The sequence below is a fragment of the Chlamydotis macqueenii genome, chromosome 2 (genome assembly GCF_036417535.1).
Source record: "Chlamydotis macqueenii isolate bChlMac1 chromosome 2, bChlMac1.mat, whole genome shotgun sequence".
NCBI classification, from domain to species: Eukaryota; Metazoa; Chordata; class Aves; order Otidiformes; family Otididae; genus Chlamydotis; species Chlamydotis macqueenii.
In genome coordinates, this window is record NC_141557.1 from 151,425,216 (window position 1) to 151,448,798 (window position 23,583).

The following is a 23,583-nucleotide window of genomic DNA, read 5'->3' on the forward strand; positions in this document are numbered from 1 at the left end:
GGTAGCAAAAGTCCTGCAAAGAGCCAGAGGGCAGAGCGCCGGCAGTCCTTCAGACCCATCTTTGCTGCAAATCAAGCTAGAGTTTGCAGGAATAAATGCCCCCAAAAGCAACGACTACTCCCCTCATCTCCTCTCTCCTCTGTCCTGCAGTACTTGACGTGGGAAGAAGGATCTCGTGTTGAAGAGGGGGAACAGTGTTTGGGTTTGTGGGTTGCAGTTGTTGAGGAGTATTTCTAACCCGGCTATGGAAACCCAGCTCTGTGTGACAAGGGGGAAGGACTGTATTGTGCGCCCAACTTCTGGCACGAACAAAGGTCCTTTGTGGCCGTGCCAAATTCTCCCAACAGCAGAACTGTTACTGTGCACAGAGGGCAGTGGCTCTGCCCTGTGACAAATCGCAGCAGCAATGAGTGCAAGGGGAAGGAAGAGGAAGCTCGTTGGGGCCCATGGTCCCCGGGGCAAAATGCATTTGTTTGCAATCCTGCCTAATAGGTGCCTATAGGGACACTTAATAACCTGTGCACAACCACCTGAAATCTCAGCATACGGCATGGCCAGGCAGGCCTTTTCCCTATAAGCAAGTGCATTTTGAAAGGCTTCCTAACTCTCTGTGATGGTTTTATTTTTGTTTGTTTGCTTGTTTTTTGGGTTTTGGGGGTTTTTTTTCTTTCTTTTTTTTTTTTTTTCCTAAAAAAAAGTATGTATAATCAGTGATTATCCTAAGGAAGACAAATATTTGATTGGGAGCATATTTTTTGGGTGGCAGAAGAAATTAGAACAGTGGTACAGAGTAGGAATGTATTACTTGGTGAATAACTTCAGCTCCAAGCGACTATTAATTTCAAGCTTCAGCTGGCTTCTAGTTTCTGATGACAGACAAGAAAGAGTTGGTGGCTTTTGGTCTTGTATTAAATGCCTTAAATGCCCAGTAAGCTGAGGGAAGTGTTTTGTGATCCGCAGTGAAGGGAAAGCATGCATATGCTTCAAAGAATCTTGCTGGCCTTGCTTTTTGTTGTTTCTTTGCCTCTTCTGCTGAATGTAGGTCCTCCGTCACATGGTCTATAGGATTATATTACAGCAAAGTGGTTTACATGGGTGTAAGGTCTGGGCACTTACTAAGAAAAGGAGACATAATTAAATACACTTTGAAAACAAAGCTCTGGGCTAAAATTTGAAGCCAGTAAGGGGAAGGTGATGTGCAGCGGTGATCCAAGTGCGAATTGCAGAAGATGAAGTACAGCAGATGCAATAAAACAACTTAAGCAGGCACAGTATGTGATTACGATGGTGGAAAACAGAGTAGTTAAGCATTTTTCAGAGGGTCACTCTTTCAATATTTGATCTCAAGAGCTGCCCGAGAAACTGATGTGATGCATGCTAGGACCACTCATTTTGTATTACCGATGGCAGGAAAAATATGCCCTTGACTGAGAGGTGCGTGACTCTTAGTCACGTGAAAATGCTCCTTACTGTACTAGATTTTTCCAGAATTTAAGCAAAAAAAAAAATGGAAAGGGGAGAGTTCTTGAACTATAGCACTGGAGCAAGGGAAAACCAGGAGGAACGGATGCAACTCTGCTGCAGAGGAAGGTAACTTTAAGCTTAAGCCCTAAGGGCAGAGGAAGGTTTGGCATCATCAGAAGCAGACGAGCTTCTCTGCTGTGTATGTGCACCTGGCCTGATGAGTGATTTCTGAGGGAAGGCAGATAGTTCAGACCTTTGATCTTCAGACTTTTGTTTCCTTCCATGAGCCTGTGAAGAGTTGTGGTGGTTTTGTGACTTTGGTGCTTGTTTGCTGGGAACTAAACTAAGAGTATCAGCTCATTTTGCAAGGGCTATTAAGTATTTTTCAACTCATGAGCCAAGAGGATAAGCTGAGTTTACTGCAGGAGGGAGCAGTAGCCTGTGGCACAGAAAACTTGCATGCACTTTCCAGCCCTGCTGAAGATCTTGGGTAAGGCATGATTTTTGCACTGTCGCTACCCCATCCCTTTTGGTGGCAGGGAGCTGTAAATTGACTTGGCCACTTAACGAAGACCGACATTTAACAAAGCCAGTCACAGTCTCTTCATGCCTTAATTGCCTATCTGAGCAATGGGGATAATCACAGCGCCTTAATTCGCAGGCCTGCTGTGAAGATAGGTGCTTTAACAGCTGTAGAGCCTCCCCACTGGACCAGTGGGATCCTCTGGTCACTGCGGATCATTAACTATCTGACTCCTGCTTGAGGGGGCAGGACCCAGAAAAGATACCTATTTTACACAGTTGGTGGAAATTACATCATTGCTTTTGGAGGCTTTTCTTCTCTAAATGCGCAACTACATTTTTCATGGTCTGATAAAAGGCCACTTTTAAAACAGTATTTTCTTTGAGCAACTAGAGCACAACAAAATTTAACATAAAATGTGACAAGATGGGCGTGAATGTTATTTACACCAACCCCCTCAGCAGAACCTAATCTGCTCATCATTGGGGCCAAAGGGAGCTGAGGAGGTCAGACTAATGCAAAGCACTGCGTAGGCAAGTACTTCTCCTAGTACCTCATTCCTCTTAACCAGCAGCAACTGCCTTTCCTGTGTGCTGGGACAGGAGATGTGGCCTGCTGACCTCTATACACCTGCTTTTCTGTCTCCATCTTAGTTGAGAGTGGGCATTGGCTATGGTTGGGGAGAAATTGCATCGGATTTGAGGAAGGAGATGTATTTTCCCAGCAATACAGGAGTTCATCTGCATCACAGGAGTCTCCTAAGTAGAGCTTGAGGTTGGGAAACACACATGCATCATCTGCCAGCGGTTTAAGGTTGTTCATCTGAATTTGGCTAGTGAGCGGGGGACCCAACCTGGCCATTGGCACAGGCAGAATGAGTGTCTGCAGTGTGCTTCCCCGAGCCAACAGCAGACAGATGTGAGGGTCTGTTTGCATCCCCAGACAGCAACCTGGCATTTTGATGTGGAGTGCCTGAGGCTTGCCTCCTCGGTTCATCAGGATATTGAACTGTGTGAGTTAGGCTGACTGTTCATGTACTTAAAATTGGAGCTGTCCTGAAGTGTCTTGGACATCAGATTTGTTTGGTAGCCTGTGGCTGACTTTGGAGGACACTGGGTGTTCAGGTCCTGTGAAAATACGTCTGGCAGTTTCCAGGAGTGGTTTGGTTTCAAAGGAGGTGTGTTGAAATTCCTGCTTCTGGAAATGTGAAGTTAATCTTTCCATTGCATCGCTATGCAAGTATTCAGTATGGTGGGCTCCAAGACACTGCTTTGTACCCCAGACCATCCTTTTAGGCTTCCTTCAATAGCATCTGGCACTGTAGCCCAAGACTTTCCACTCAGGAAGTTAATATTTTTAAATGTTACTATTTTAACCCAGACCAAATGCTTTAAAAAGGGAAATTATTGTGTATTGAAGCTTTTCCTGGTGGTGCAAAGGTTCAGACTGCATAAGCGTGTCAGTCTGGATGACTTGAAGCAATAGCCATTGAGTTCACTGGAGCGTAGATGAGTGGAGAGGGAAATGGGGGCAAGAGAGAAGAATAGCAGTGTTTGGGAGGCACAGTTAAAACCATCTTGTGAGAGAGAGATGTTATGCTAATCTGCTTGTAGTGTTATCCTCTTGTCTGTACTCCTCATTGGGGAACATGAAGATACACAGAGAAGCCCTTGGGGGGAGAAAGGAAAGAGGTACGGTGACTCATCAGCATTATAAATCACAAACCATCTGCATTTTTTTAACACATCGTGAATGAGTCAAAGGGGGATGTGTGCAGCTATAGACACATGCAGGTTACTAATGTTTTGTGTTTTGAGCTCCTTCATCTGTTTTGGGAACTCCATAGACTCCTTCGGTGCTACTTTAGTGTTGGATGGGGCTGATGCAAGAGATGCTCCCTGTGTCGGACAAATAGTGATGGCCAGGCATCCCATAAATCTGCGTGTATTGCCTGTCTCGTTTAGACCTGACATCTTGGTGATGTGGATTTCTTCTCCTTTCTCTTCCCCTCAGATCTAAACCATTCTGAGAAGTGGTCACCAAATCATCTCCTGGCCTCAGCCTTAGCTACTTCCCCTCTGTCAGGTCGTCTGGGCACTTCTGTCTTGGTTTCACGCTGTAAGATGTGCCATGTACTGCCAGAGCCAAGAGATGCAGGCCTTTAGGGGCTACTTCTTGAGAAGTGAAAGGGTTTTTTTTTTTTTGTTTGAGAAATGTAAAGCTGATTTTTACCCTGCAGCCATGCAAGAGGGATGCCCAGAAATATACATCTGATTTTTGATGTTTTGGTTTTGATTTTATTTTCCCCTTTGCAGCATTTGCGAGTACCTTGATAATTTTACTTGAAAAAATTGACACTTGGCTGACTAAAGGCAGGGTGCTATGGTTTCCAGAGCAGAAAATTTGCCAAGGGAGACAAGTCATGTGACAAGTACTAAAGCAGGAAAACTTCTATACTGTTGTTTAAGTTTAGTAAGCATATGGAGTAAAGAAATCTAATGTCTTGATTCTGTCATACCCTATCTTCTTTGTGCTTTGAAGGCATTTAACTGATAGAATCTCTATAATAACAAGAAATCTGAAGAGAGAATATGTAACAATATATAAAAATATATCGTTATATAGGAAATGTATACAGCTGTACCCTGTCCAGGTGACAGTGTCTTGGAATGACGACACGAAGGAGAAAGGGGACCAGACATTGCTGTTAACGTGTTTGTTCCTAATAAATAGGAAATTATTACTAGAAGTTGTTTAAGCAAAGCATACTTCTTTTAACACACCCCCCTTTCCCAGGAAAAAAAAAAAAAAACTCTTTAAAAGCATATCTGAGAAGAAGTTAAGTTGAATAAACTATGGGTTTTTTTCCTGCATAAAATCAAAGATGGATACATCCAGGTTTTACCCACGTAGCTGAGGATAGTGTTTACAGATGATTTTTGGTTTGTGTCTGTGAGTCTCTTGTCTTCCAAGCACATGGTGCTGGATAAAAACTCAATATGAAGAATTACTTAAATCCAGTGGCTTTAATTCAGTCCACTGATGAGGATTCAATGAGCTGCACAGGCAAGTAATTAAACTTATTAGAGTGAATGTTTTTATAGTGCTTCTATTTCTCTCTTAAGAAATCTGTTAGTCTTTATTTTTGTCTTATGAACGCACAAGTACCTATCCTAGGAGTAAGGCACACCACTGGTTAAAGGAGATAATTTTAACAGGGTACGTGACTAATCTTTGAAGCTTGCTGCCCCTGGAAGCCATTGATGGAGGGCATTGGGCAGAGGTTCAGCCCCTCTGCGAGTGTTGAGAGCATCTGCTGACATACCTGGCTGTATCTTGCAGGGGCGGTTCATATCCTTCTTGCTTGGAAGAGGTCAGTTGATATTTTCACTTCCCAAAGGAGAAAGCAAAGTCCCGGGAGTGCACCCACTAACACCTTTGGGTTTTGAGCATGCACAGTCATAGGTGCCTCTGGGATTTTGGGTCCCTTTCTGCCCCTGAGAATCTGTGGCTACAGTGGAGAGCACCAGCAAAGCTGTGTGTTCAGCAGGACCCTGAAGCAGGTGCCTCTAGCAGTAGCCCACACTACAAGGAAAAAAGCTTTTCCCAAATTTGACCAACATCAGAAACTAGTGGGAGCTGCAGCCCTTGCATGCTGATCACGGTTGCCCACACATCCTGTTTTGTGTGCAAACTGTGGGTTGCCAGCCCTTTTTCTGGAGGAGAAAGCAGCGGTCAGGAAGTGAGTAAACCTGGATTTTGTCCCCGTCTCATTGTGCTGGTGCTCTCCCTCCTAGATGTTGCTTGCACCGTCCAGTCTGGTGCATGCTCTCCTGAAGAGGGATCATCTCTTCCCAAGCCTGAGGTTAAGGCCAGGGTTTTGAGTGAGACAAGTAATCATTGCTACAATATAAATACTAATTCAGGACATGAACCAGTCTGTAAGGTGATGTTTTTCATACCAAGTAGATTATTTTGTTATTTTTCCAGAGAGCAAAAAAGCTAAAATCAGGCCTAATCCAGATTTTAGCAACTGAACTTCAGCCTATGTTTAAAAAGGTGGGGGGGGGGGGGGGCAGACAAAAAAAAAAAAAAAAAAAACCCAAACATTTTCTGGGAAGGGGTTGGCTGTTTGGATTTGTACAACGTGCAGCGCAGAAAACCCACTGTTTTCCCTGTGTCTTTGGCTTTGCAGCAGCATGGGTGAGAATTAATTCAAAATAGCCTGTGAGCAGTGTACTCTGAAGTATGCCTGTTGCATGGTACTGCCTGACACAACTTATTCTGGTAAAGCCTGCAGAGGGTTTGGGTTTGTGTGTGTGTTTGTTTTCCAGAATACCTGTGTTTTCCAGAATAAGTTTCTTTATCTTTACACAGTGGTCATATCTCAGCTGAGCTGTTAATGTAAAAAGGCAGCTTTCACATGGCTTGGCTTAGGCATGCAGTTCTCCATGGTTTGCTACTGCTGTTGGTGCTTTTTGAAACCCTGTTTCATCCTACCCTCAGCCCATCTCCACCACCAACCCTCATTTTTATTTTATCTGTGTGTTTTTAGAGTGTCTCAGTGACGGTGCTGTAGGGGTGCAAAGCAGAGATGGAAAGTGCACTGGGCTTGCTTCTGCCCCTGTTCGCAGATGTGTTGGTACCCAGTTTCTCAGGATGCGATGCTGGGGGAGTCAGGAGTGGTGGAGGCAGTTTGATTTGCTGGTTGCCTCTGAAAGGTGTGAGCCTCTCATCCTTAAACGAAAAAAAATAACAATTGCTGCTTTTCTGTAGGCAAAAATTCATGTCCAAGGCACTCTGCTACAAACATCTATGTGGGGTTTTTTTTCTAATTAGAAGTGTCTGCACTGACATAAGCAAATTGAAAATGTATAGTACTTTCAAATTTATTTTTTCACGTGTCTGCAACAATTATTGCTGTAATGACCTGTATACCTCCCCATTAATTGTGTTTTATTCAGCTTACAAAGAACTGCAGAAGTGTTGGAGTTCTACGCTGCTGTGGCTTAAATGCTGTTTTAAAAGCTCTACTCCAGTTCATAAAACCTGCCTGTGTGCATCTTTTTTTTTCTTTTTTTTTCTTTCTTTTTTTTTTTTCTTTTGTGAATCATTACAGTTCCAATCCATCATGCAGGAATTATTTTCCCTGGTTTGCTTCTGCTTATTCTCCTGCATATAATTAAGCAATGTTTTTAAGTGTTTTATCACAGTGGAGAGCAACAGCTGTGCTAGCTGATGTGCTTTTCGATATTACTGTAGCAGCTGCACACTAAAAACAGTTGTAGGGAAGGAAAAACATCACCCTAGGCATGTTCTTTTTTGCACCATGAAATGCATATCTCGCCTCTCATCTTGGATTTGTAGGAGCATAATACTACCACAACATTAATGAATGTGAGTTCAGCATTTCTGATAGAGAGCAGGATGATAGTTCTACTCTATGCTGCATGTGTTCATGTTACTGCAGCCTTCATGAGTGAAGAGTAGATGGTCATGGAGAGGTTATGATGCTGTCAAGTGATATAAATTAATTTCTCCTCTGCTCTGAACTCTGTGGGCATGACTTACAGGCAGCCACACAGATTGGAGTCAAGTGTTAAAAGCAGAGATGCTCACAGGGACACACGCTTTAGAATCCTGGGGGAGCAAGGAACCCGCAAGCTTGGAAGGTTACGAGAGGGAGAGGAACGTCTTTGAAGCTAGCCAGAAATGAGTAGACCCACTGTGGTCCATTGTGGTGTGGTCGGTCACACATTCTGGAAGGGGTGGCAAACTCTTCAGCTTAGGGAAAAATTGGTGCAGGTGGTGTCTCTGTTTTAAAAGCAGGGCAGTGGGTAGCAGGGCCTGGCTGGCACCCGAGGGCAGAGTGTGGCATCCATGTTGAGGCTTGCTGAAATTCACTTACTGCATGGTAAAGTGGGATAGTATCCTAAAAAAAAAAAAAACCCCAGGGACTGAAAGACCTGTGTCAGACAAGTCCTTGCTAGTGAGCTGTGGTCCTGTGCTGTGCTCCTCTTCTGTTCTTGCTGCATCCCCAAGCTGGGGAAGGGGCATGGGAAAGCTGTAAGGAGGAGTTTGTACCTTTGTGATATTAAACATCATGTTCAGACATGAGGGAGGGTTTTCTAGGGGTTGAGGTGATTGTTTATTTTAAAATTACAAAGGCATAATTTGCTGTTGCTTGTCCCATGTAACAAAGAGGATGCTGTTCATGGAGACTGAGCTCCTGAGCAACAAAGCAATAAAACACTTCCACCCTCTTTAAACTTCAGCTGACCCTTGCAAGTGAAACCCTTCATATTTTCGCGCTGATTTGCAGGTATCCTTATGGTGGTGGGTTTCCTGCTGTTCATTTTTAGATGAGGCCAGGTACTGGGAACTGTCTGCTAGCACAGGGCAGAACAAACAATGCAGAGAGATGAAAAATAAGAGAGAGTTCATTGGCAAGTCACACAAGTGTCACTGAAGTGTTTTTATTTCTGGGTTTTTTGGGAGTTTTTTAGTTTGTGGGTTTTGTGGTTTTGTTTTTTAAAAAGCAAGGTATATCTGTGAAAAGGAAAGATCCATTTGCACTGGGTAGGGGGTTCAACCTGTTACAGCCTTTGTTGTATGACCTTCCAGCCCTCGGCGCTGGAAGCAAGATGCAGCATGGATCAGTGACTTTTCTGGTGCGCTTTTCCCTTTCTGCCAAAGTTAAGGTTTCCCCTGCTTTTTAATTTGACATCCCTTCAGATTTGGTTGTCTTTGGACAGCCTTTTTCAGACTCACTTGTGTTTTAGGGTATGAGAGAAAACAGACAGCATCTCACCCTGTCTCTTCAGTACCCTACCACTTCCCCAGCCACAGTTCACAGGGTTTTGGCCAATACTTTGTGTGACCGGGCTGTGTCCCAGCTGCTATGGAAAATTCCCGCCCTGCCACCACCTCAGAGGAGCCCGTGTGGGAACAGCATTGCAGAAAAGTTCAGTCTCTACCCAAATACTTTTTTTTTTCTTTTCTTTTCTTTTCTTTTTGGGGGCGGGGGGGCGGGGAGTTATAAAACTAGCTATGTGCACTAGGGAAAGGTGGGAGAGAGAGTGAAAAGATTTCAATATTCAGCAAGAGAGGTTTTTGATTTATTTTTGCATTCCTTTGCTTGAACTGTACAGTTATCTTTTGCTGCTGGAAGGTGGCATTGCTACACAGGCAAACATTTTCCAGTGCCAGCCAGTCCTAAAAGCGAGGTTTATTTTCCCTGTGTGGTTCTCTGCAGTTTCCCCAGTCTGGGGCCAGGCAACCAGGCAGGAAATCTGGCGTTTCCTCGGTCGTACACAGAGTTGCCAAATTAGTTGCCACTTCATTCTCATGTCAGATGTTCCAGAGCCAGTTTAACAGGGGTTTGAAAGATCAGAGGACTGTGGCTGGGTTATTTTGTTAATTAAACATGTTAAAACTAATTTTGGAAATTAAACAAAACCAGACTAGGGCCTCACTAATAACTGTTGCAACACGTTTTTGGGGAGATAGGCTTAAAAGAACACTTCTGACCTGTACGCTCCTGTCCTGGATGGCTTTTCTGAAGCAAACAGGTTGAAAGCTCTTGTTCCTGCACATGGGCTCTCTGTGCTTTGGTTGCAACCTTGTTCATGACAGCAGCTGTCTGCTTAGAGCTGAGTGCTTTTGTGTTTTATCTGGTTGCCTTTTACTGCTTTCTCTGTTTGCTCATTTAAAAAAAAAAATAATAAAATTGGGTGGTTCTATTTTTATTTTTTTTTTTTCTTCAGCCATCCACAGTAGGGCAAGACAAGCAGGAGATGTGGCAGGTGAGCTGGAGAGGTGAGGGTTGCCTTCCCTCCCTGTGTCCAAGGGCACTGGCTGCTGGCAGGGCAGTTGCTGGCAGCACCCCCGCACCCCACGCCTGTGGACACTCCACCATGGTGGCAGCCCAGAAAGAAGGTCAGTTGTCTAGAGTCCTGTCCATAATGAAACATAAGGAGTGAACCAGGCCAGCTTTAGGGATAGAGGTTGACCTGTCCATGGCGCAGCCCCATTCAGCAAGCATCAGATGTGAATTTTGTCCCCCAGAGGGATGCGTGTGCTGTGGACACAGCTCAGGTGATGAAGTGTAGCTCAGGTTCCCATCAGGATGCACTGGTTGCTAAGCCCTGACTGTTGCTGAGGAGTATCTTCTCTTTCCCTTGCAGATTTTTGTAGTCGTTAGCTGGAGGTAAAACCATCTGCAGGTGAAATCCAGAGGCTTGAGGGATCAGGTTTGCATTTTCCCCTGCAAAGTGATCTCCAGTGAAGCAACAGCCAGGAGAGCCCCCTTGCTCCCAAGCTGGAGGAGCTGAAGTGGCATCATTTAGCAGCTTTGTCAGGAGCAACACTGTGTATTTAAAGCTGTCTGCTGAGGCTTTGATGTTCCAACAAGCGGCTCATGTTTGAAAGCTGTGAGATGCTCTTAGTGCTCTCTCTGACGTCCTTAGATGAGATGTGGCAGCCCCTGCAAATGTACACGGTGTAGCTCCCAGAGATGTGCCATGGGGAGGGGTCTATCCTCGTTAGCAACTGTGTTTTGATGTATCCCAAATGACATCCTTACAGCCCCTCCGGGGCCTCAGTGGCTTGGAGGTCCCAATAAACTCTCCTTGCTCATGCTGGTGTTGGGCCTTTTTCCTCGCCCTCTTTCAGGGTGTGAGTTGAAGGGACAAAGATGGTCTCTGGCTGGTCATGAGCCCCCCCCAAACTGCACATCTTGGAGTGAAACTCATTTGCTTTTGTTAATAACCTCCAAAAAGAAGCATTTGACTTGGGCTTGATTTCTACAGTGGATAGTGATTCTCATGTGGCAGGAAAAACTGTTGGAAGTGTAGGGTTAACAAACCAGAAGTGAGACATGCAGTAAACCACTCTGTGGTATGCAACAATCTGTACAATTTTCTAGTAAAACTGTAGCAGACAGAATTTTTCATCTGTTCACCCACTTTTATATATGTTTTGAGGGGCAGTGTCCCTTCCTCTGTATCAGAGCATCCTTACTTGGGGCTGATCCTCATGAGAGGTGGGAGCTCAGTGCAGCAACTCAATGCAACAGAGTTTGCAGAACTTCCAGAGACTGGGGAATTCAAAACATTTAATCTGACTTTTAAGAAACCTTTGATTGATTCAGAGTTTTAACCTAAATGTTTCTAATGCTCTACTCTTTTTCTTCTATCTCATTCCTTTATCTTTTTGTTCTTTCTTCCTTTGGCGGGGGGGGGGGGGGGGGGGAGGGGGAGATATTCAGTGAAATATAAATATTGCTGATGTTGCCACATGAATTTTGTAGAAGGTCATACATCAGAAAAGGAGCAGACTTAGGTGCAGCTGTGTGGCCTGGGAGAGTGAGCCACAGAGGAGCATCCCGAGAGCTGTGGCTCCATCCTCATCTTCACCACCCTGTCCCAGGCACTGCCTTATGCCTCCCTTCCCTCGTCTATGAAAGTCAATGTCATGAGTGCAGTGGGATCTGCAGGGCAGAGTGAGGTGATCCAATCACCTTCACTCTGTTTCCAGCAGCAGCCAGACTTACAGAGCCCCTTCTGCCCCCTTTTCTCACCTTTTGGCCTGTTTCTGCCAAATTGGGTACAAGGGAAGAAGCCTTAAAGATAATTAATTTTCTGCAAGCAGCATTGAAAATGAGTGGCCAGGAACATGAGTGTTTGGACAGTTGCATGTTTGTCTCTAGCTTCTGAATCTGTCTGCAGTGGGACCATAGATCACAACCAAAATACTCTGCTGTAGGATGATTGTGAGGGAAAGTAGAAGGGAATTTTGAAGGAATATGTGGAGATAATAGAGTATATTCAGTGTAATCCAGTTTAAAGGTCAGTCATCACAAATCTGTAGAAAACCAGGCATCATTTCTCATCTGCTCATCTGCTTGTTTATTATTAAAAGGAAGAAGGGGGAAAAAAGGAAACAGAAGAGACATTGGCTCAGAGGTGCTAATGCTTTGGGGAATGACGATGGCAATGCTGGTGATTCTCGGTTAGAGGGAAATGGCACTGTGTCATCTTGACCATCGGCAGCCTCATTCCTGTTTCATGGAGCTAAGCAAAGATGCTCTGTTTCCCAAGGAAACACTTGGAGCTTAAATGCACCCTTGGAAGTCACCCAGATGCTCCAGTGCTTCATCAAATCGGAGCAAGTGTGCGGGAGCATCCCCGGTCTCTGTTGGCACTGGGAGGTGCAGAGGTGACAGTGGCTGTGAACGCGGAGCACCGTGTGGTTATGCTGGGACATCTACGATATAACAAATAGCATCTCTGCACAGCATCTTCTCGGTGGTGTGCGTTTAGTGTTTCACAGCTTGCATTTCGCAAGAGCTTTGTCTGTGAAGGTGCTTCATGGAGTATTCGCATATGGAGAACTGCTTCATGCCGAGTTTTTTAGTACGTGGAGCTGGAAGCTGCCATCCCTGCTCTTATCCCCAGCTGGAGCTGTTTCCTCTGACAGTTTATCATTTCAGGTTTCCATACATACAGGCGTGGTATGATCTGTGATGAGCGGAGTAGCAGAAATATGCTCTAGAGACATGAAAAGTATTAATGGGCTGCAAACAGAACTGAGAAGTTAGTGGCTGCTTTTACGGCAACTGCCTCTGGCTCTTGTGCCGATGCACCAGCGAGAAAAACAGGTTCAGGGACAGCACTGAGGTGGTTATAAACTGTCTGCTGATGTTGGATGTGTCCAGAGGTAACTGCAGTGGGATTTTGTCTCATTTGGTCGTCATGTCTGCTGGGTACTGGATGCAGCTCAATGTTTAGAGGCTTCACAATGAGAAAAATCTGTATTTGGTTAGACATGAAATCATAAAATCACAGAATGGTTTGGGCTGGAAGGAACCTTTGAAGATCATCTACTCTACCTCCCTGCCACGGGTAGGGACATCTTTCATTAGATCGCTAGTTGAGATTCTTCATTTAATACACTTACACAAAAATCAGTGCAGGTCTTACCCACTCTGCAAATCCCCACTTTCCTGCCTTCTCCAGTTTGTAAACCCCACTGCCTCTCTCACCCCATCTCAGGGACTCCTTCCTTCTAAAAGATGAGTTTCCCATCAGGACTGGGAGTAGTATGAATCCAGAGCCCATCTGATCAGGAAGAGTAGCAAATTGGAGTCAGGGATTGATTAGAAAAAGCATCTTGTCAAATAGGAGGGTGACCTTTTATTTATTTACTTGTTTATTTTCAATTAATGAAAATGTTCTGATAATTAAATTTCCTTCCTTCCCTCCACCTACTCCTGACGAGTGTGGGTAGATCCTAAAACATCTGGTGTACTTTTTCTTTGTGGGCTGTGCTGACTGATGTTGACTCCAGATCCTTTTAAAAATGTTTACAGGATTCTTGCATTTGGGAACTTCCAAAACCACTTCAACATATGAATCATGCTTAAAAATGACTGCCTTTTTTTTTTTTATCCTGTAGGGAGTGAAGTGCACAAATAAGGGCTTGATGAGAATATCAGCAGAGTCATAGGAAGGGACTCTATTTAAAAGGTATCTAAGGGCGTCTGTGACCTTTGCTAGCTACCTCTGGCAATATTGAGTGAAAAGTGGTGGTTTAAGGAAACTTTTGTTCTGGAAAAGACTTGATAGGCCTCCACAGATCTGCTGCAGTTTCTTTGAATGCACCTCTCCTCAAGACACAGACCTTTGAAAGTGTTGATTTGCATTAACTCTTCTCTCTGCCTTTACTTTTACAACCAAGGCAGGCCCTATAGCTTTATTTAGAAATCACCCATCATTAGTAACCACAATCACTTAGCAGACATATTTACAAGGTAAGTGACAGTGGGAAGTAATTAAGTTTAATATAAGTCTCACTCAATTTCAAATCTGCAGACTTCAAAATAATAATTAATAGAAACTGCAGCTTCTATAAAAAGATGCAGTATTTATAGCAGTATCTTCTTTCTTTTCCAGCTAAACACATTGAGTCTAGTGGAGATTAAAATCCCCTGTCTGTTAATCTTACTTGTTTCAAAGCAGTTTTCTTCTTGTGGCACACTTCGTTGCAAATTACTGACTGCTTTTATTCTTTGTGGGGAGATCACCCCAGCTGTGATCAACTTAAGAGTTCAGCATTGTCCAAAATGACCTTGTAAATGCACATATTTTGAGATGTGGCTTTCTGCTACATCTGTTTTTTATAGATCAGTGCCTAACAACATGTGCTTTGTTTCACAGGTGTCATGCAGCTGGCAGATCTACTGGCAGAGCTGATGGTCATAGCTCAGGTGAACATTCTGCATTAAACAAAACAGATCAAGGAACGTTGGAGCCGTTTGCAGTATCTATTGAGTTGATTGCTCACCCTGTCAAAAAAAGTCACCATTTGGGACGAGAGCCCACTGCAAGTGGCTGCCATGGCTAGCAAAAGAAAGTCAACAACTCCCTGTATGGTGCGAACTTCTGAAGTCACGGCACAGGAAGGCACCAAGGGCTTAGAGGCGCCTAAAGAGAAGGGAGCTGGCGCACCGCAGCAGGACTCTCAAAAAAATTGGCCTTCAGAAAGCTCAGTCAAAGAGTGTGAAGTGGTTGAGGCAAAGCCCCCAGCTGAAAATCAGTCTAAGAAGCCCCAGGGTGGTTATGAGTGTAAATATTGCCCTTACTCAACACAGAACTTAAATGAATTTACAGAGCATGTTGACACTCAGCATCCAAATGTCATTCTCAACCCCCTGTATGTCTGTGCTGAATGCAACTTCACAACCAAAAAATATGATTCTTTATCCGACCACAACACAAAACACCACCCAGGGGAGACTAACTTTAAACTGAAATTAATTAAACGCAATAATCAGACTGTTTTAGAGCAGTCTATTGAGACCACTGCTAACGATGTCACTGTCACAAGTGGTGGGCTAGAAAATGCGGAGTGTGATGATTCACTTCACGGGGGAATTAGTGCGAGTAAAATGCCGATGACAAAACTGGGAAAACCTAAAGGGGAAACCAAGAAGGGTCCCAAAAAGCCAGAAGAGCCAGTTACGGAAAACCACGTGGATGGCACTCTCCCTCGCATCATAACTGAAGCCACTGAAGCTATTGCTTGTATAAATGGAGACCTTCTCCATGATGTGTTAGCCCATGTTATGCCCTCTGTACAGCTGCCACCAAATATTAACCTTGTCCCCAAGGTCCCGGTACCTCTGAATAGTACCAAATACAACTCTGCACTGGACACTAATGCAACCATGATCAACTCCTTTAATAAATTTCCTTACCCGACGCAAGCAGAGTTGTCATGGTTGACAGCAGCATCAAAACATCCAGAAGAACAAATCCGAATCTGGTTTGCTACGCAACGTTTGAAGCATGGTATAAGTTGGTCTCCTGAAGAAGTGGAGGAGGCACGAAAGAAGATGTTCAACGGTACTATCCAGGCAGTTCCCCAAACCATCACTGTCCTGCCAGCTCCTTTGACAACTGCAAAAATGCCCCAGCCCATCATCCAGACAGCTTTGCCCTGTCAGATACTGGGCCAGACTGGTCTGGTTTTGACTCCTGTGTCAAATGGTTCAACTGTTTCCTGTTCACCAATTACACTTGCTGTTGCCCCAAACCAGGGGCAAAAGAGGACAATACAGACCATGTCAAGTGCCCCAGAGGCCAAGCGTCCTCATGTAGTTCAGGTGCCTGAGATTCCTGCCAAGTTGACTGCTGTACCACTGACGCCAGCCAGTGAGCGAAAAAAGACGAAGGAGCAAATCGCAGAGCTGAAGACCAGTTTCATGGCAAGCCAGTTTCCTGATGATGCAGAAGTGTACCGGCTGATAGAGGCAACGGGTCTCTCTAGGAGTGAAATCAAGAAGTGGTTCAGTGACCATAGGTACAGAAGTCAAAGGGGCATTGTGAACGTCCCTGGCGATGCTTTAGGGAAAGATCAAACAGCACCTTCAGCTGGTCGACACAGCCGTTCATTCCACCCATACATAGACTTCACTCCTCAGAGATTCAAAGAGAAAACCCAAGAGCAGCTTAGGGCCCTTGAGGAGAGTTTCCTCAGATGTTCTTTTCCTACCCAAGGAGAACTGGACAGACTTCGAGTAGAGACTAAGCTGAGTAGGAGGGAAATAGATTCATGGTTCTCTGAGCGGAGAAAGATAAGGGACAGCATGGAGCAAGCTGTCTTGGACTCAATGGGATCATACAGAAAAAGCAAAGAACAAGGAACTCTGAACGGTGCAATAAGCCAGGCAGAACTGCTGAGTAGCTCCCAGCTCCCTGGTGCTTTATCTGGGTCCTCCGCTACGTTTACGAAAACCCAGGAGCAGATTCATCTACTGAAAAGCACATTTGCAAGGACCCAGTGGCCATCTCCTCAGGAGTATGACCAGTTAGCATCTCAGACTGGGCTCACGAGAACTGAAATAGTTCGCTGGTTCAAGGAAAACCGGTCTTCACTAAGAACGGGGTCACTTAAATGGATTGACCAGTACCAGCAGCAGTACGTTGTTGATGGTCATAATGAGCAAAGCCAGAAAAAGGGATCAAAACACAATGAGAGTCCAAAGAATGGTAATGAGGTGTCTCGGCAACATTACCAGGATCATAAAAAACCGAACGAAGAGAATGGGGGGAAGCTGGTGGTGAGAGCAAAAAGAGACTGTGAACCACTGAAAGACTCTTTGCTGGGGAATCAAGCAGAGGGTCCGGACAGGTTGGAGTGCAACAGCCACGATGGCCACGGCAGCAGGGAGAACGAGGAGCCGGCAGAGGTCAACTGGGTGGAGGTGACGGTGGGTGAGGACGATGCTGCATCGGACTGTACAGACAGCTGGAGCCAAACAGCACCCGAAGGCCAGGCGGAGCTGGCAGACTTTGACTCTGAAAGTATATCTGGAGACAATTCCCACGTATAGACAGGTAATGCAGATGGTGCCCTGTTTCTCTGAGCCTGCCTCTGTCTGGGTGTGCTTCCAGCATCTAGTAGCCCTTCTTCAGAATAAATCCCTGAAGCCCATCCCTGCCGGATCCTTGTGCCTGCTGGATGCCTGAACACAAGGGAGATCCATCCTGGTTGTAAATTAAAGCAGTTGTGCGTTGGTGGAGGGAGTAGTACTGTTTGCCTTGTTTCTCGTCTCCTTGTGGGTCAAGTCCTGGATAATGGAGGGGGTTTTTTTGTTGTTTTTTTTTTATTAGTATTTTTTTCTTTTTGTGGCAATAAGTGATTAAACCTTGAACTTTCTGCCTTTAAACAGGCTGTGTAACCTCTGCAGTGCTTGATGTAAAACATAGCAGCTGAGCCGCACAATAGCGGGTAACACTAGTCGCTTGCTCACAGATCGCTGATCTCCCGTGAATAGAGGCTGTGCCTGTTTTTGCACCTCGGGTCCTTCCTTTGCAGCATCCTGCCCCGCTCACAAAAAAAAAGGTCGCTGGGGGAAGGGCCCAGCACAGAGATGCTTCTTTATGCAACAGGAAACAAACAAAAAAAAAGTGCTGTGGGAACTGAAGTGGCTCATGCAAATGTAGTCTCTTCTTCTTGCAGGTGAGAACTGTCTCCAACCTGGCTTTGTTCTGCTTGCTCACACTAGAGGCTTAGGAAATGCCCCAGACTAAGCTGTGTGGGTGTTTTAGCAGCTCTTCTTCACAGGATTCTGAATTTAAAAGCAAGTTGCAGGGCCTTTTTTTTAAGGGGGTTTTTATACAGTCTTTCACAATGTGAAAGGACATGTGATTTGGAGACTTGAAGCCCGTTTCTGATCACAGTTACACAGGTATAAATCTGGAGCAAGCACTGTCAGCATTTCTTTACTTGCATGTTGAATTGAGTTCACTGGAGCCTGTAACATTTTGTGCTTGGTATAACTGAGCCTGTCTCTCTCAAGCTGCAGTCTGCTTAAGCTGGAGCTTACCCTACAGAAAGCACAGCACCTTGCATTAACAACCACAGTGAGAGGACACATATTTTAGGAAGAGTTAGTAGTTTTCTGGTGCCTAATACATATAATATACTTCAGCATTTCTTTAAAAAAGAAAAAAAAAAAAAAAACGAAAAAAAATCCCTAACCTAGAAGTGCCTCCACACTTGCACAGAAGACTTTTACTGTTCCTAGCTAGCCTGGAGCCTTCCACTTTCTCCTTGTGCAGTACTTGTCCAGAAGTCTCCTGGACATATTGTCTGAGTTGAAAAAGGAAACCTTGCAGTGGTTTTATTTTGAACTATGAATTATGTCAGCTGATTTTGAGAAATGTCATTGGAGCATCTGTATCGCAAAGTATCGTAAAGCACCAGATCGCAATACCAGGCACTGTCCTGCATTGTGCTTGTGGAAGTTGGTAATTAGGGATGTGAGCAGCAGGTTGTGTTATCTGTGTGGCAAAGGCAGAGATTAAAGGAGGAAGGACACAGGAACATCAGCCAGAGGCATGCTGGGGTGCCACTGCTGAGCAGCCACATACATAAAGAGACCTGGGATCTGATCTGCCTTTTAAAATCAAATGAATGATGAATAAATGCATTGTGGGATTATTTTTTTTTTTAGGGTTGTTATTGCAGATCATTTCCCCCTTCCAGCTATAAAGGCTTGTACTGATGTACCTGAGGACAGGGAGCAGACCAGGGCCTAGGAGAAGCAATGAGGGAGAGGGCAGAAGAGAGAGCGTTTGTTTCTTACAAACCTCTTATGCTATGAAATCAAGCTCTGCAGCAACCCTCTTCCAGCAGCTTGTGTATGATGCCTGCATTTTTGTGCTTGCAAGCAGTGCGGGATACGCTGGTGTGAACCTCCTGCCTTCATGCCCTGCCCCAGGTGCTGACCGTAACACTCCAGGGTTGTGGAGGTGCTAGAGTGTTATCAGAGAGGAATTTTAATAAGAACTTTGATCTCAGTTAAACTTTTGCTGAATTATCCTTTTGATGAGGAGCTTTCTGATGGCTGCTTGTAAAATACACCTACTGAGAGGAGATGCACTGGAGCAGGGCTTCCACTGTGAAGACTGCATAAGATCAGAGGACCATTGTGTCCTCTGCTCCTTGCATGTTTCACAGCATGCTGGCCTGGGAACTTGACAAAAGCCCACAGTATTTCTCTCTTCTGTCTTCCTTTGTTTTCCTTCTAAGTCTCGGCACAAAAACATGAGTGCCTCTTCTCCAGTGCCTGCATGAGAGGCATTGTCACAGGCACAGTGATATGAAAGCTGGGAGCTTTATACCCCACACTGATGGGACCTGCTCCTCCTAACGTATTGGAAAAATCTTAATTGCTGCATTGGGTTTTGCTTCCCTCTCTGAAGTCCTTCATTGCTTTAGAGCTTGGGCCTCAAACATGCCTCGCGGGTTTGAGGGGAATGGGCGAGTCCTCCATGCTTTCGCCTCACTCCCTGAAATGTTTTACGGTGACCAGAACCAGTCCCACACTGACTTCAGGATGGTGCCTATGGAGCTCAACAACAGCAGCAGGCACTAGAGCCAGCTTTATGGGTAAAACCCTAGACCACAAGAAAAATGTGAACTTGGACAGAAAGGGAGTGAACCCCCGTGCTGTTAACTTTTACCAGTTTCAGACCCTGAGGAATGTGTTGGGCCGCCAGCAACTGAGTGATCTCAGCTCTTGCAGCAGTGCAAAAGGGGCTGGCGACAGTGAGAGGATCTGGACCACCTGTGTGCAACTCCCAGACGTGGTTTTCCTTTGGCACATCTCGCAGAGCAGCGGTCGCAGCCATCAAGAGTCAGGATGCACATCTTCTGGCGCATCCACCTACCTCGCTCTCACCGTTTACCATAGAGTTTTGCACCTACACCTTGCAGAGTTTGGGCTTAAAGTTGAGGTCATGAGACAGCTCTAAAAAATAAAGTTTATGGCAGAGAAGCTGGGCAGGGAGATGGGGGGGGGGTGAGTATGCTTCTGAGAAAAAAAAAAAAAAACAAAAGCTCTGGGCTGAGGAAACACTGATCTTGGGAAAACCCCATGGGGAGACAGCGCTGTGAAGAAAGCAGCAGTAGCTGCCAACCATTCTGGCACGCTCTGGTCCCGCTCTCATGTCTGAGCTGCAATTTGCTATGTTTAATTTAGGACCAGTCTCTGTTTTTAAGACTTGTGCAAATGGGGACAGCAGACCTAATTTTGCCCTGTGCTGTTGGAAGGCAGGACTGTTTCTATGGATGTAAGTGGAGGTAAAGCACTCTCTGGACACAGCAGTTGAGCCTTGTTATGAGGGGGATGTGAGGCTTTGTCATGCAGCAGCTGGACCATTTTCAGTGATGGCTTCAGTGCATCCTACAGCAGCTGCTCAACACCTTGAAGGCCACTGTACTGTATGGGAACAGATCTCCCAGTCTCACTGTTCAGGAAACGTGACCTGCTCTGTGGAATTAATCCAGTTTTGTCAAAAGCTTCAGATAATGGACTTAGTGATTGACTTTTCTTAGTCCAGGAAGGTATGTCAGAGCCTTGAGTGAATCCTGCTCTCTCTGAGGCCAAGTGATGGTTAAATTCCCACTACCTGAAGTAGAAAATGCCAAACATTAATCAGTTTTGAAAAACCTGTTTTCTAAGGAATCAGGTCTGTCTAGGCTGCAACGCAAATACTCCCTAACAGTTTCAGAAACTCCTAAAGCTACACAGCAGAGCAGAGAGCGATTGAGAGGATCTTGAAGAGTTCAGATTTGATAGAAGCTGCACATGAACTCAGCCGACAACAGGAATATGGAAATCAACCGTCGAAAAACGTTCACCTTAAGCTGTGTACATCAAGCTGAGAAGAAACCACACCGTGAATGCAAAGGAGTGCATTTCTGCCTGATGGAGGGTTCAGCAGTAGAACTTTCACATTATGACTGCAGCTGTGTGAGAGGCAAGAGGAAAAGTCTTGCCTCTCACACAAAGTCAGCTCTTCAATCCACCTCTTGGGTGCGGCCAGGACAGAGACATGACCCCTCTAAGGTACTGAGGGCTACGATGTTAGGAAAAATCAGACTTCTGTGTGATAAGAGGCGGAAACAAGGTTTCCGTCAAGTCTTACACTGTCTTCGCTTTTGACTCATACCCTGAATGTCACCTAAGATAATGCCTTGTTAATTTAACACCAAAGTTTTACGCAAAAATTATGTAACAGAGCTAGGCTTCACAAAGATGAAGAGTGAAAGCTTCTCTTGAAGGAAAACGGAGCCAGCAACCAGTGTTTTTCCATGGGTCCCATCAGTGTGGGGTATAAAGCTCCCAGCTTTTGTGTCACTGTGTCTGTGACAATGCTTCCATGCAGGCACTGGTGAACAGGCACTCTTGGTTTGTGTTAAGACTTACAGGGAAAATGAAGGAGGACAAAAGAGAGAAAGACTTCGGGCTTTTGTCGAGTCCTGAGGCCAGCATGCTGAGAAGCGGGTTGTTTGAGGAAAGATTGCAAGGACGAGGAGGATTTTTGCCTTTGGTGTGGGTGCAAACCCGTGCCCTTCTGTGAGGCTCGGCCGTGTTGCTTTCTGAGATGTGGATGCCAGACAGAGCTCACTGCTTTTGTGGGAGATAACAGACCTGGTAGTGACACCCCTGAAATAATGGGTTAGCTCAGGTTTCGGTAAGCGCTGCTGCAGGATGGGTGAGGAGGATGGTGCAGGAAAGCCGCCTCGTGCTGCTGTGTGCAGCTCCAGCGTGAGTGGGTGCTTGCACTTTGTGCACATTTACACCTCAATGAGGAAAAACATGCTAAACGTAATCCCTGTCATAGAACCCTTGCTCTCTACTGGGAACTCAGGGTACGCGTAGGTGGGTGAGTATTTGAAGGTTGGTTTTTGGGGGGTTATTTTTTTAACTTCTGGTCCTCGTGCAGCCTTTACATAGGCGCAGGAGTCATAGCAAAGCCAGGGAGCTGCTCTGTACAGCACAGTCACATCTGATTTTTTCCATTGTCTTGTAGTTTGTGTGATTGTTTTCTAAAATCATGCAAAAAAAAAAAAAGTATTTAAGGAGAGGGAATTTACTAGGGAAGAAACACCTGAAGTCTTCTTGCCTTTAGCACTGTCTGTCCTGCGGTCACAAAGTGGCAGCCCCCAATGCATGTGCACGTCGTCTTTGAGACTGTGAGGATCTGCCTGAGGTGTATAACAGCAGAGTCGAGGCTGGGCCGTGTGGCCCTGTTAGAAATCTGTTCTTAGCTGGGTGTTGTATACCACAAAAATCTGGCACCCTGTTGCAGCATCAGGCTGTGATAGGGACAGGTTTTAGGGTACGGTTAACGCAAAATACGGTGTTACTGCCTGTGCAGGCGTGTAAACTGGATGCCGTGTTGGCTGACAGCTCAAATACTTGTTCAGAGTGCCTTCAAAAATAATGTGCTGCTTTTATGGTTTTTGCAGGGGTACTTCTCAGCTGCACTGTCCTGATGTTGAAGGGGAAATGCTGTCTGAAAATAGAAGAAAACTCTATTTTCCTGCCTGGAGTGAGGTAGCGTGTTGCGTCTCCAAGTCTCAGACCACGCTTGCAGAGTCACAGCGAGAAATACCCTCCTGGAGCATCATCATGGGATCGTTTATAGTGCCAAAGTCCTACTACTGCGTTAGAAAAGGAAAGAAAAAGAGAAAAGGGTCCTTGTACATAGGTTTCTCCTTAGCTTCTCTCCTACCCACTTTCCTGCCCAGCCTCTTCCTCTACTGGAACAGATTTATATGACATGGAAATTTTGTTAACTTTTTAATAGGTGCAGGTTATTCTTGCACCATTGCAAAATCTGGGGGTTGGTTTTGGGGAGGGAAGTGTCTTTTGTGGGGGAGGGAGAGGAGATTTTTCTGAAGCGTTTTAAGACATATTTGCAATCTTTTGGAGTCTTGTTGGTGCGGATCAACATCTGAGCCCAGATCTCCACCCCGGTTTACGTTTCAGCCCACTTAAATGCATTATGGGGTTGGGGAGGGTTGTTCTGGAGTGGTTGGGGTTTGTTTTTTTTCTCATTGTGTTGACTTTTTTGTTTTGTTTCATGGCCACTTGCTACTGGTTAAAGTATTTAAATCTTTGCTTTTCTGTGCTCCTACAAAGTGAGTCTTCTCCAGCTCTTGTACTTCACTTTTCAAAAGCCAGCCTCAGCTGTGGGTCTCTGAAGATTTGGCTAGAATGCTTTTTTTTTTTTTTTTGGTGTTTTTTTAGCACTTTTTGTTTAAAAATGCAGTACAACCCCCAGAAGGGTTGGAGCAAGAAAATCAAGATGCTTCATAATCTGAACTTGTGTTTCTTCGGTTGGTACAATGATGGACACCGTAACCAACAGTTTGCCCTCCAGCTTTAGATGTTGTAGCGCACAACAGAAATCTCTGATTAACTCTTGCCACTGAATTTTTAGATCAGTCCTAGATTTCCGAGTGCACTTTTTGCAAATACTGTTAATTTGTATTTGTGTGGGAGTGTCTGTCAGTGCATGTGTGATGAGGAGGAGGGAGAGCGGGAGCGTGGGTGCGTAGGTGAGCGGGTGCGAGAGCCGTCCAGTGTGTTGCTCTGACCAGCTGGGTTCAGAAAACTTACTTTTCAGTACGCTGCACAAATGCGATGCTAGGGAGTTTGAATAAATCCAACTTTTCTAACTTGTTGCTCATTTGTTGTAACTCAATAAAACAAAGGCTAAACATTTTGATAA

The 23,583-nt window shown here is 45.1% G+C and overlaps 1 protein-coding gene across 3 annotated transcripts in view; it reads left to right on the plus strand.

Annotated features, from left to right (window-relative positions):
* Positions 1 to 23,583, plus strand: part of ZHX2 (zinc fingers and homeoboxes 2) — a 76,701-nt gene extending 53,118 nt beyond the window's left edge. For all 3 annotated transcript variants that reach the window (XM_086741216.1, XM_086741217.1, XM_086741218.1), the window contains 2 exons: positions 14,206 to 16,887; positions 22,316 to 23,583. In XM_086741216.1, the coding sequence (XP_086597342.1) occupies positions 14,385 to 16,883 (2,499 nt within the window). In that variant the 5' untranslated portion in view covers positions 14,206 to 14,384 and the 3' untranslated portion in view covers positions 16,884 to 16,887; positions 22,316 to 23,583. The remainder of the gene's footprint in view (positions 1 to 14,205; positions 16,888 to 22,315) is intronic.